The sequence below is a fragment of the Zosterops lateralis genome, assembly GCF_965231275.1.
Source record: "Zosterops lateralis genome assembly, chromosome: 3".
In the NCBI taxonomy this organism is placed as follows: Eukaryota; Metazoa; Chordata; class Aves; order Passeriformes; family Zosteropidae; genus Zosterops; species Zosterops lateralis.
Window position 1 is genome coordinate 69,330,655 of NC_139764.1, and position 13,534 is coordinate 69,344,188.

Consider the following 13,534-nt stretch of genomic DNA (forward strand, 5'->3'; position numbering starts at 1 on the left):
CTGTGTATTTAATTTGAATCCCATTTTTTAATTCTGCTCTCTCCATGTGAAGTAAGTTTGTCTCCTCTCCCCTTCTGAATCATGCTCAAAGCACATGTCATGACAAGGCTGATTCTCCTCTACATATCTGACTGTGGAAGTTGGAATGGGCCAAGGTTTTTAATGTGTCCTGAAAGATATGCAGAAGGATATTTAATAAATACTTGAAACTTGAGTAGCAAGTGAAAACAAGTTGCTATAGATTGCTGTTAGTATATACCAAATGTATAACTTTGAATGTTCTCAGTATTTAAATATTTCAGTGCAATCATATGGTCAGATGGTGAATCCTATGATTCAGATATGCACATCAATAATACAGTGGTTTAACATCCATTTTAAAAATGAGTATGTCAGAGAGTTTTCTCTTATTTACTTCTGACAAGTCATTAATAAAGCAAATTGGATAAAAGCCCTGAGGCTGGTATTTCTTACATTCTAATAAGGAAGCCAAGAATCTTGCCAAGTAGCTCCATGCCTTACCTCTAGTGATTGTTATAGAATTGTCTGTTATAATAAATTTCAAAAAAATGGGTTGTGTTATTTTTAAAAGGTACCTGCACCTGTAACTATGAGTGCATCCTGATAACCCTTATATATTGAGCAAAATGGAAGGTACTTTCCTGAGATGTTACTGACTGAAAACTCTGTTTATATTGTCACATCTGGGATTGTCAGTTTGAATTGAGGGGTTTCCTTTTCAGAATAGTTTGTAATTTAGCCTAAAACTAGCCTGGGCTTTCAATGACACTATTCTATGCTTATAAATCTTCTTCATCAGTGTAATTGATTTTGGTTGCATGATAGACTTTCCCAGCTGCTTTTTATTAGAGCTGTGTGAACAGATCATTTTTTTCTCCTCCTTTTGTTTGACAGCTGAACAGGGAAGGTAGAGGAATGGAATTCCTCTCTGTTTTCCTTCCTCTTGTTAACTACACGGGGCTTGTGTATGGCCTGAAACGAAACGATTGATCTTGTCAGTGGGACACCTTCAATAGAATGCATGGAAAGGGAAGGGAAAAGGAGGAGGACAGTGACCAGAGGAGGTGAAGACAGTGATCTGTCCACTTCAGCCCCTACCAGCAGTCCTGTGGCCACCAAATACGCCTGGCTGGGGCTGGAGAGGCTCCTGTGGGGGAACTGATGAAAGGGCTGTGTGCCCCACAGCTCCTACTTGCTTGGGTCATGAAGAGAGCATTTGGGAAATACTAACAACATTTATCTAAACATCCACTTTTGTCCTTCCCAAAATACCTTATCACATCAGTTTTGTTGGGAAATTTGTTCTGCATTTTTCATAATTAAATTTGAAGTAGCACTAGTACCCATAAGTATGGTCTCTTCTGCTACACCCACCTGCAGGGTCAGTTGGCTTTACAGTTGCCTGTGCAGGGGTTTTTTTGCTGCCTTTTGGTACCGTGAAATTACCCCTATGTTCAGCTCTTCCTTACAGCAACTGTTATAGTTGCCATAATTCCTCTCTATTGTTTATTTTCACAGTTTAATATAATGAAAAAAAGTGCAATGAACGTGGTTTTGTCTTATGCAAATAATTTTAAAATTTTGTGGTATTTAAATATTTTAATACAAATGGCACTTGCAATGAATAGCAGATTTTTGTTTTAATAAAAGTGTAAATTACCGATGGAATTAAACCATCGGACATTCTACTGAAATGTCTGCACGTGCGGAGCAATACACAAAGCACTGAGCGAAACGTTTGCTTGATTTATTCCGTGCAGCAGACGGCCCCTGGTAGTAGGAGGTGTAATTTGCAGCACATTAGCTATTAGCCAGTGTCACTGCCTGAGTGGGTGGTGTGAGTCTCTGTGCGTGTGCGGTGTCACAGCGCGCATGTGTCGGAGCCGGGCGCTTCTCCCCTGCGCTGCAAGATGGACTTTTTTTTTTTTTTTTTTTTTTTTTTTTTTTTTTTTTTTTTGGTGAACACTGTGCTGTATTTAAAACTGTGAATCTGCCAGTTTTCAACTGGGTTACTCTGTCACATGGAATAATATCTAGAGTAAATGCCTTTCCCTCCCCAAAATGCTGAATTCCAAAACGGAATCGCAGAGGTGTCTGACTTTCCAAACCTTTTTCTGGTGTGCAGTCCCCCGAGGACGAAGTATGTCGTTTGCAGATACCCAGCCTGTAAACTTAAGAGGAAGCAAAATTGTGCTAATGACTGAGGGGTTTTTTTGGGTACCCTATGCATGCACTCGTGTTGTTAAGCAGAGGTTTTCCAAGAGAGTGTCAGCTTGATGTATCTTTTGCAATTTCACTTGGGTTGCTTTTAGTTCACTTTTTTCCCTGGAGGCACCTGTCTCCTGCCACATACCCATCAAGACTAATTGCACCATCTGGAAGACTTTTGTGTTGCTGTTACTTGTGCCGGGTATCTCTGGGGAGCTTAATTCAGAATGTGAATGTGACCCCTGAAGCCATGTCAAGTAGCTGCAGTAGTTTCTAGTGACTAAAGGATAATCACCGGAGGCTCTATTTGTTTCAAGTCTAATGCGGTTTGCTTTCGTGTGGATATGTTACATGTCAGTAACACAACATGTTTTGAAAATGGAGTTCAACTTTGACTACTGGTTTGGTAATTCATAGAAAATCCTATCTAAAATTACATCCAAACCATATGTAATGTAGAGACTGTATGATTAGGTGTAGCAATGTTGGACATATTGCTCCTTATTACTTGATTTTTATGTTCTGTTCTTCACCCCCGCCCCCAACAGCTGCACTTTTCATTAACAGTCTTCTGCTAAGAATGTAAGGTATTTATTGCTAGTGCTGTTTCAAATCCCCTGAACATCCCATGACACTTGCTTGTGCTATTGCTACAGACAGTATTTTCAACACAGGTAATATTCTTCTGCTGTTCCTCACCTAGTCTGGATCAGGTGAAAGTGCTTCACTTCTAGTGTCTGTCTATGCAGTGGTTTATTTACAGGCCAGTGCTCCACGTTCCTGTGATGGGCACTTTGTATGTTTACTTTTGTAACATCCTGTCACTTGACAAGCTGTAGAGTACTGGGCATAAAAAGCAAAGTGTTCTGATTGCTCAGAGCATCACTATAATTTGCTATTTTTTAAAAGCATTATTAATTTCTCATGATATCTCTGTCTTTAGTAATACATTCTGATTTTACCACATGCATATGTGGAAAAAAGCAATTCTTTTCCTAAAACCACTTTTCTTTTAAAATTATGGGGTTTTAAATAGTGTTGGAGTTTTAAATAGTGTTGAGTGTATATTTTAATTCAGTTGCATCATCTGTAGAACTTCTGTGGTTGTGAGTAATGTGGTCAACTGAAGTTGAAGGCAGTGAAGTACTTACACCACCACAAACAATTATTAATTCTGTGTACAGGATGCACACACACTATATATTATTTATTATATGTATTTTCTGTCTTTTTCCTGGGTAGTCTAATGTTCATTGTGGCTCTGACTTTGGAAATCTATAGAGTTTTAAGTGTATAACTGCCTCAGCTGAGTTCTGCATTGTGTACTGGAGCATGGTAAGAAACAAATTATATATTTGTGTGTTTGGTGAGAATACAAATATGCAGGTTATGAATTTACTGAAGAATGCTGAAGGCAAGCAGGTCTTTAAAATCCCTCACTACATTACCCCTGTACCCAGTAAACAAAATAAAGGTGCATGTCTCAGACCACAGTGCATGTGCCCTTGAGCAGAGATCGGAGCAGTGCAATCTTTCATGGGTTTGAGTGGCTGGGAAGTACTGGGGGACTGAACAACAACAACAACAACAACAACAACAACAACAACAACAACAACAACAACAACAAAAAAAAAACAACAACAACAAAAAAAAGATAGAATTTCTGCTCCCTTCTCCTGCTTTTTATGTTGTTCTGGTCAGGGTTGCTGTGAGCATGGGGTATCCTGAGCTGCCAGGCTCACTGGGCACACCTGACTTGTGCAGGGTGGGCCAGCTTGCCAGCCTGCAGGTGAAGCAAATAGGATGTGGACAGATTATAAAGGCACAGAAGTCACGGCCTCATTTGGCCAGTTAGATCTCACCAGAGCTAAAAGTGTTGCGGGTTGTGGTAAAAAGCCATACTGGCCTCCTCTTATCTTAATTGATCGTGGCGTTTGTAGGGTGTAGCTGCACTGAGTGGGATCTCTAGAGGGAGGAGCATTAGCCTGGAATTGGATGTGTGAGTGTGGATGTGAAGATCGATCCCAGAAGTTGATTAGCACCAGCTGCCTGGGTGGTCCTGCTCATTCTTCTCTGAACATAGTTCAGACCATTTCCTCATCACTGTAAAACAGGATTTAAAGACTCAAGGAGTAATTTATTTGCAGTAACACAGGATCTTTCACAGAGAAAGGTGCTATTTAAATGCTTCTTCTTCATGTTTATGTGTCTGTGTTAATGAAGTAGTGTACAGAAGGTACACTTGCATTGTGAAGTGTACATGTAATGACAAAAGTCCAAATGAAACTTTAGATTGCATCCACTGTTTTCTTTGTTCAAACATACTTACAAGATCAACATCTAAGTCGCTTCCGTTCAGCTGACTTAAAGACATTTCTGTTTTGATTTTCTTCATTTATTAGGACTAAAATCATACTCTGGAATAAAATGAATTTAAGTGCTTAGTAATTTGTGATGTAGTTCATGTAATTTACTTTAAAATATTTAGATGATATCAGAGATATTGGGTCTTATTTATTGGAAATTAGTTTACAAATTTAGTAGCATCTGGAGTGTATTATCCTTTTGTCTAGCTAATTAGCTGTATTGATGAATATAGGAAGTAGAAAGCAAGTTTGACAAGGACAGGAAGAATACAATTTGAGACATTGCAGTCAAAAAGGAAATCTAAGCTCACTTTAAAACAAATTAACTTCTGAGGTGTTATATCTACATGATCATTTGGAATTGCTCTCGATAAGTATGATTTTGGGGGAAGTTTCCTTCTGCCCCCAAATTTGAAGTTGTAGTATTTGAAACAGTTTTGTTTGTTTGTTTGTTTAAACCAGCTCATCTCTACTTCATTTATCTCTAACTTTTATTGTACATCTTCCAACAGTTTCTGCATTTTCATTATTTTCCTGCTATAGTTCGACCTGTTTTATGTACTCTGCCCTCTGCTCACAACCACTAAACAGTTTTCTTCCAGCAGGTTATAGATTTTGGCTGTACCTTTCCTCCTTTGCCTTTCTGCTCATGAAGTAGGAGGCTTCTTTTGGCTGTTTTTTTGCACTTCAGACAAGAAACTGAAAGCTCTTATGTTCCTGTTACAGTAGATTACATTGAATTATTCTGAAATATTCCTGTCGTCACATGACATGAAATGCAAGAGACATGCTGCTCCTTGAAAATAATCAAGATTTAATTCAATCCTGAATAGTTGTTTTTCTCTGGAATAGTAGGATTTCATTGTAAGTGTCAGGTAAAGGATGACAAAGATCATGATTCATAATTGCAACTTATATCCCTGATAACATGAATATTAAAGACATAATGAATGGATGGCAGCCTGAGGTCTAAGTATTTTTTTCCATTTTGGTACAACCAGTAAACATGAATTGTGAAAATATGCTCTTTGTTTTCTTCTTCTTCCCGTTTTAGGGGTTTTGTGTCCGATAGCCGAAACAATTTACAGATGCGAGGTTTGGTCGTGCTGCTGATTTCCAAAGCTGCTGGACCCAGCACAGCAGATCTCTCGTTCCAGCATGACATGGTCAGTGGAATTTATTCCAGGTATGTAGAATGATATGCTAAGGTATATTTGATGGGCAATTTCTTGGTGGTCTCAAAGCATCGTAAGTGGCCTGTTCACCTGTTAAGGAAAATCAGAACTTACCTAATCACAAAGCTTTGTTCTCCAGCTTATTCTCTTTTTTATAAGCTTTCCACAGTGAAAACCATTTCCTATTCTTTGTGCAGCTCTTATTGTATCTTAATTGTGTATCTCAATCTACTCTTATTTAATATTTTTAAATAAAGTATTTTCATTTTGATTTCCTCCAATGTTATTTGGGTACACCTGTTTACTAGAAATTTGGGAGTGAGATGGCAGCCTTGTGGGACATCAGTTGGTCTCACTGAGCACAGAAGTTTTTGTGTAGCCTGTTTGAAGGGTGTTTTCCCATGCAGCAGCAGTGTAGAATGAAGTTTTTATCTCCCACATGTCACAGCAGATTTACTGAATCTGCCTTTATGGTTCCTTAGGTTTTTACTGAGATATTTCAGCTTCCTTGAGTTCCTAAATATTTTTTAATCTTTTAAACTAAATTTCTTAATTCTAGTAACAACAGTAATGAAAATCAGTGGTTGCTCTCCTTTGTATATTTGATAGTGAACTATTCCATTGAAGTAATGAGGTCTGTTGAAAAATCGTAAAATTTGAATTTTTAAAAATATTTTTGAAAAACTGTGTGTTGCTTGATTGAGGAAACAAGCCTGTTGTATTTTTTGTTAATTGTGTTTCTGACCTCTGTAATATACTAAATGAAGATGCACGAGCTTAGAGACATGTTTGCATCCTGATTTGTTTCAAAATGCAGAGGTAGTATCATAGAACTGGAAAGACCAAACAAATAAAATTTTTAAAATCTATGTAGTATCTTAAATAGCAGAGAAGGAAAATATATATGAGTTAGTACAGGCAGAAATTACAGTAAATAAGAATAAGGGCAAGGCTGTAAAGCAGGCTTGTTATGGAGAGCTGTATTGTCCCTTTAGCTGTTGAATTCCATTCTTATTTTGTTTCATCCATAACATCCCCTTAGGGTTGTAAAATTTTTATATTTATATGCAAATGGTGCTGTATGAAAGCATAATTCTAGTTAGTTAATTATGGCACAGGAGGTATTTTAGTTTGTTTTGTAAATGATTAAAAAAGTTTACCTTAAGTATGCCTCATAAAAGGAGAGAAAAGGCATTATTTTTTTGATAACTAAGTTCTTGAGTATGATGATTCTGACCACGGAGGTAAAGTTTGAGCATTTAAAGCTGCCATTGGGAAGGTGACTAGTGGAAGTATTCATTAAGGAGCAAATAAGACCTTGAATTAATAATGAGCCATTTGGTGTAAATGGACATCATTGGAACGATGCCAGTTCAACCAGCTGAAAATCTAGCCTAATAATCTAAGTTTGAGCAAGTCAATAGCCATTATAATATCTAGTTCGGAGTTACAAAGGTGTGCCAAAAACAAAGCAGTTTTGAATACGCCCACACAGGTTCACTTAAGGTTCATTATGGTCTGCGAAAGTGATGACTGTGGAGTTGTTAATTTAAATGGATTTTCAATGACACTTTAAGTCCTGCAGCATGGTGTAAATACAAGCAAATATGCCACTGCATTGTTTAATTTTGTGTCATAATGGTCAGTTCTTGGCTTCTGCTGAAGTCGCTGTGGACTTTGACTTTGGAGTTCTTTCTTTATTTAAGGTACTTTTCCAACTACAGTTATTTAAATGTGAGTCTAATTTCTGGCTTCCATTTCTCCGTTGTATATAGCTAAGAGAATAGGCAGCTTGTAAAGTTGTGGTCTTAGAGGGTTTTTGTGATATTTTTAACATGTATTACAAGTAGCATTTTACAAACTGCCCTCTCCTGAAGGCGAACAAAAGGATGTTGTTTTCCATTAGTGCATTTTTGGCTGCTGTCTTGGTTGCAATGTAATTATGTATGGTTTGTGTATATTGGACACATATATCAAAGGCAAAGTATATCCCTCAGTGATATGAAGTGAAGAAATATGCTTAATCCTTTATTGCTTGTATGTCTCCAGCTTTGGATAGTATTTTTTGGAAATAGATTCTTACAGATTTTCAGCTCAGCTGTAATCTATACAGCTCTTTTTGTTGCCATGCCATATAATTACTTCATCTTTATATATAATGTTTTGCTGGAAATATTATTTCTGGCACTGTAATGAGCATCTTCACTGCCTGATACTTACGTGCTGTGAACATTATATTGTGGACTATTAGCTGGGATATGGCTCACTTGATTTTAGGATACTTAGTAGTGATTAATTAATTGCATTTCTGAAATCTGAGCATGAGCTAAGTTGTTCCAGTACTTGTCAGCGACTGCACCAGCCCAGTCTTTCTTTTCCCAGTGTTTGTGTTGGAACCAGTTTTTGTGCTGTATTTAAATATTCAGTCCTGCAGTAGATAGCCCAGTTACATCAGTCCTCTGTAACTGGTACTACATGAAATGTATAATCTGTGACCAGGAAGATGTAACACTGTGATAACCATTTAATTTTAAAAAACCACAAAAAACCATGGTGGACTTTTTCATCCTGGAATTTGGCATGTTCTGCATAACTTCTTATCATTATTTCATATTCTTAAATCACAATAAAGCAATACAAAAATTAAAATTAAAACAGAAAGATACTGAGAGTTGAATTTGGAATAGAAAAAAAAATATCTTAGTCTCTTGTTGTCTAGATATGTCAATTCAAGGGACAATTGACCTAAATGTACAAAAATAGATAATCTATCTTCCTAACTAACATCTGCTTTTTACTGGTACACAATGGAACAAAACCAACGCCTGCTACCAGAGAACAATCTTTTCCAGAATAATGAGGATTGCAATTTAGGTAGTTACAGGAGCAGGGCTAGTGTAGTTAAATGGTGCTGCCTCTGGCCAGCACTGCCTTCAGCTTTAGCACTTCATAATTTGCAAGAGTCGTGATCTGCCTGCATTAATCTGGGGCCGTGGGGGTCATTGTGTGCAAGAGTATCATAGTAACTGCTGGTTGCCTTATGAGCCATGCTGAAGATAAGGGAGGAAATGTTATAAAAGCCTGCCTGGCATGCTTTACTCATGCTTTTACAGCCACCTCCCTGTCGTGTTGGCAGCAACCTGACTTCATTCCTATTGGCGAGGAAAAGAACCTGGCTTTACTTCCAGCTCAGCACCAGTGATCCCAAAAGAGGATGAAGAGAAGTAGCAGCATGATAAACAGCTCAATTTCAGCTGCTGGACAGATTTCCTAAGTTACAACTTTCTGCTGGTCTCTTAGCATTAAAGAAAATATTTCCTTGGCTGCAGCAGCGTTGCAAATATAAGGATCAATTGTGGTGCTCGCTACAGAGTATGCAAACAGTATCATGTAAGAGTTGATGTCATTGCCTGTACTCAGGCAAAGCATGCATCCCATATTCCCTTGAAACTCCTTACTCCTGTGCTAAAGAGAAAGCAGAAGTCACATTTGAGTTTAGACAGAATCGAGTTAACAATTTATCATGCTAATACTATCAGAGAGAACCTCAGATGTGACACAGGAGGCTAGAACTTAGTAAGGGCTTTGAGATCCATTTCCTAACCGGTGATTATCCTGGAGTCTGACACTGCATTGCCTTCTCTCAGAGCAAAACTCACTTGGATATATGAAATATGGAATATACAGCTTGCTGTTATTTTACTCTGCTGCTAGAAGTGAGGTTTGTAATTGAAACTCCAGGATTATGTGGTTTCTAAACACTTGACAGCTTTATGCTTCATGGTGGAGCTACATTCTCACAGTTGAAGATACCAAGACTGGCTTGGGTCCTCCATCAAAGTACCCAAAGGGGTATCTTTTTCTGTTCACGTCTGGCACTGCCAGACACTACTGCCTGGGGACTGAGGGATCTCCTTGGCTTTATATTGAGTAATGAATACCTGACATAGCCTCTGTATTGCAGCTTAAAATGCAAGTGATGCCAAAAAACAAACTTGGGCCATTTCTTCAGCTCTCAGTATCCTTGGCTCTAACACAGTAAGTTATTTTCTTCTCTGTTTTGCCTTTTTTCTTCTGGGTTTTTTTTTTTTTTTTTTTTTTTTTTCCCTATTAGCACCAATTTTAAAAATAACCCTCTAGTATTGACATCCATTGAGTCAGCTCTGCAGATTTCCTTGGATGCTTGTCAGAGGTTTAAAACAATCCTTTTTCCAGACAAATCTGCCTGTGTATTCACACTGGTGAATCCTATGGTCATTGACAAGCAAAGACCTTTTAATCAGTATGGAATATTGAAACTGGAATACAGAAAATACTGTTTCAGTTCTACTAAAACCTGGTAGATCAGGCAGATGGTTGGGTTTGGGCTATGGATACTGGGCTCTGTCTTTGCACCTTCTTCTTCAGGATGATGCAGCTGACCTTTATGGCTCCAGAAATTCATTACTTTGCAAGATGAACGTGCTTTACTAAAAGAATGTACTCACTGGATAAACTTGTCTCAAAATCAGAATCATGCCTGCTGCTTGGAAGAGTGGTGGCAATACTGTAGTGACAGGAATCATGAACATAGATTCCTTTTCCTTAGTGTTTTGGTAATTATTTTGGAACCAGCATTGATGCTGCTGCCAATAAAAACCCAGTTTAAGAGTAAGTTGGCAGCAGATGCCAACTCCTTGTTATGGTGGTTGGTCTTTTGCTTGTCATGTTCCAATACTAAGTTGCCTGAGTATCCATTTTTGGAGGCACACATGGGTCACAGAGTGATTTAACATGCTCTTTGTCATTGTGGCCATTATCACAGTCATCTTGTTCTAACCTACTATAAGGAACACTTAAATCCAGATTTTAACCAGAGAATTTATTCACCCTTGGGTTTATTTTTCTCTGAATGTTTCTGTGATTGTAAAGAAGTCAGAGGGGGTAGATGTCTTTCTCAGGACTGTAAGGACAGAGAACATACTGCTCTGTCCCTTTGCAGTTCTATCTAGCTTTCTCCCAGCTTCTTGCTAGATATACAAAGCTTTGCCTTAACTTAATTTCCTTTCCCTGTATCCCAAAGAGCTTTATGTGATCTTCAAAGAGAGTTTGACCTTCCGTTAATTAACCTTCTTTAAGGTTAACCAGATGATGCTGATAGTACATCTAGGTTCCCAGGATAATTCAAGTTGGAAGGGATATCAGGAGGTCTGTAGACTCTCCTCCTGAAAGCAGAGTTAGCAATGAGGTCAGACTCATCTAGCTTTCTTCATGAAGGTCAGGTCTTTCAAAAACAGAGTCTTCTTCACAAGGTGATATTTAAGATGTGTTTTAAACAAATGAGTGAGAATTCTACCCCCAGCCTGTAGCCTCAGCTCTATATCTAATGCTGTCATTGGTGTGCATTAATGACTATGGAGCTCACAAGAGGCTATGATGATGTTGGCATAATTTAGCTTGTTATGTGTCTTTATGGTCATTTGAAAGCTGAAGTATCCAAAGAACTTTCCATCCCAGGATTTTTGGATTTAGAAATCGTGATTGTGCCAAAGCCAGCTTTAAGAACACAAGTGTAAAGGTCTTGTATGTCTTATGGATATGCCACTGTGTATTAGGGACAAATTGCTGTGCATTAATGGGGACACTAGGAGTCTCTTCTATTTCTCACAGGTGACAGCTCACCATCTGCAGCTCTATCTGTTCTTCTCCAAAACCCTTGCCATGGCAGCCGTAGCAGAGGTGATGCTGTGCTTGTTAGAGTAGTCTTTAATTGCTGTATGCACGAGGAGCACTCAGGCTGTGTCTAGGGAATCCAAGCTTATGTGAATGATGATCCTTGGACAACTTCAGTCAGCAAAGATAAATATGGGCTAGTGTAGTCAAAAGCTCAGAGGTAATATGCTGATTATAGTATGCTTTTGAGACTTGCAGTTTGCAACAATAAGCAGTAATGAATATTGGTTGGTTGACTTTACTTACGGCCATGGTCTGGACTGCTGTAGGACTGGGATTTTATGGATGAGAAGGATCTCAGATAGCAATACTCTGCTTTATGTATTTAGCATAACAGCATGTGAGGTGTGAGCACATCTCTGGAAATTGAGAAAATGTAAAAGGTGTTCCACGTTGAGTGAAAAACAGAATAAGTACTGCATGAGGACATGCACCTTTGGCCCTGTGTTCCCTGAGAGCTCCAGTTTTTGGCAAGTAGCTTCTGTCCTGTTCTTGTGAATGCAGCCAAACAGCTGAGAGATGATAATGCTCAGGTGACTGTCACATCTCCACTCAGAGTAGATGGCTACAGTAGCAAAGGGCTGCCTTCTACTTTAGGAACAGGTCAATGCTCTCTGCAAAACAGGTCTTTTACTGTGTAAACTGGATCTTCACTTGATCAGCTCACCCGTAAAGTTTTATACTGTAGACAAGTTTAAAGATGTTTGTAATTTTAAATAGTTGTTTAAATGCTTTCCAACTGGAATGTGTCTCTGCATTAATCTATATTTGATTATCAAAGGAATCTATGGAAAGAAATTAGATAGTCCCCCTTTAAAAGAAATAAAGGAAAAAGCAAATCCATTACAAGGCCTCCTGGCTAATTAGCCATGGGAAACAAAGTAAAGTTTGGTGAAGGTGGTGAGGTTTATTGTATTGCTAGAGTGTAAATGACACTTAGAGATTGCTTTGACCTGTTTGCTATTAAATTTTACAAAAGCCTTCTTTTTACCTTGCATGGTGTAGGTATATCTGGGGATAAACTCATGGTGTAGGTATATCTGGGGATAAATTCTCTTTGAGAGTTATTGTAAAAGGTAAAACACAAATGAAATAAAACCAGAGAAAGACCATATCAATTACGATTTTGGTACCTACAAAAATACAAAGAGCACAAGTGTGTGACTCTTCACCTCATTTCAGATCTTGCCCTTCTTTCAATTTCTGTACTCTGAACTGCATAGGGTGTTAACTTCAGAGATTGGATTTGACTGTTTCTTACCTTCATATTTTCAAATAAAAAAATGATTCCTAACTCTACAATGGACTTCTGTCATGTGAGGAGTACTTTCATATTTGTAAGAAGTTGGGGGATTTTTCCATTACTACTTTTCTAGTTTACTAGTAATGGAAACTAAATTAAATTTACCTTGACCTGGTGCAATACAGAGGAAGTGGCTATGAACCAAAGTTTGGAAGACCTCATGCTCCATTGCACCTATCCCCATCAATGACTATTAAATCATGGTAGAACATGTTTAAACAAAATTAAAAGTAACAAATGAGAAAAATGTAGCAAGACCAATAGTGTATGTAGGAACTCAAAACTCGAAGAAAACAGAAGTGTTACCTTTTGTGTGATGTAAGTATTCAGTCTGGGAGTTTTAGTATAGTGTAGCTGTTGCACTTTAAATTCACACTGGCTTATTGCACACAAGCCCTGGGTCTCAGCTGCAGATATTGCAGAGATTCATCTTATTAATGGAACTGCTAATTGGTGTTTGACTTCTAATTATAGTAACAATAGGCCATAACAATCAATCCTCACCTTTACTGGGGCACATTAGGACTCTTTATCATAAAAATGATTTCCTTTGGGACTTACTGTTCTTATTTCTATCTTATGGAAGGCTGGCTTTCAGCAAAGGTACAGTATCCCAACTAACAAGTACTTTGGAAGCTTAGCTAATTAACTGGTAGAGAAAATGCATAGTCCTAAAATATTCAGTATCTCAGTACATTAAGAAGTACAATGCTCTTGACAAAATTGTTTGAAAGATAATGGGAAAAGTA

General features: G+C 38.0%; 1 protein-coding gene across 1 annotated transcript in view; it reads left to right on the forward strand.

Moving 5' to 3' along the window:
- PDSS2 (decaprenyl diphosphate synthase subunit 2) overlaps positions 1-13,534 on the forward strand; it is a gene marked incomplete at its 5' end in the record, with an annotated part of 113,405 nt that overhangs the window by 41,090 nt on the left and 58,781 nt on the right. The window contains one exon of the mRNA XM_083857722.1: positions 5,650-5,781. Coding sequence (XP_083713848.1) covers positions 5,650-5,781 — 132 coding nt within the window. The remainder of the gene's footprint in view (positions 1-5,649; positions 5,782-13,534) is intronic.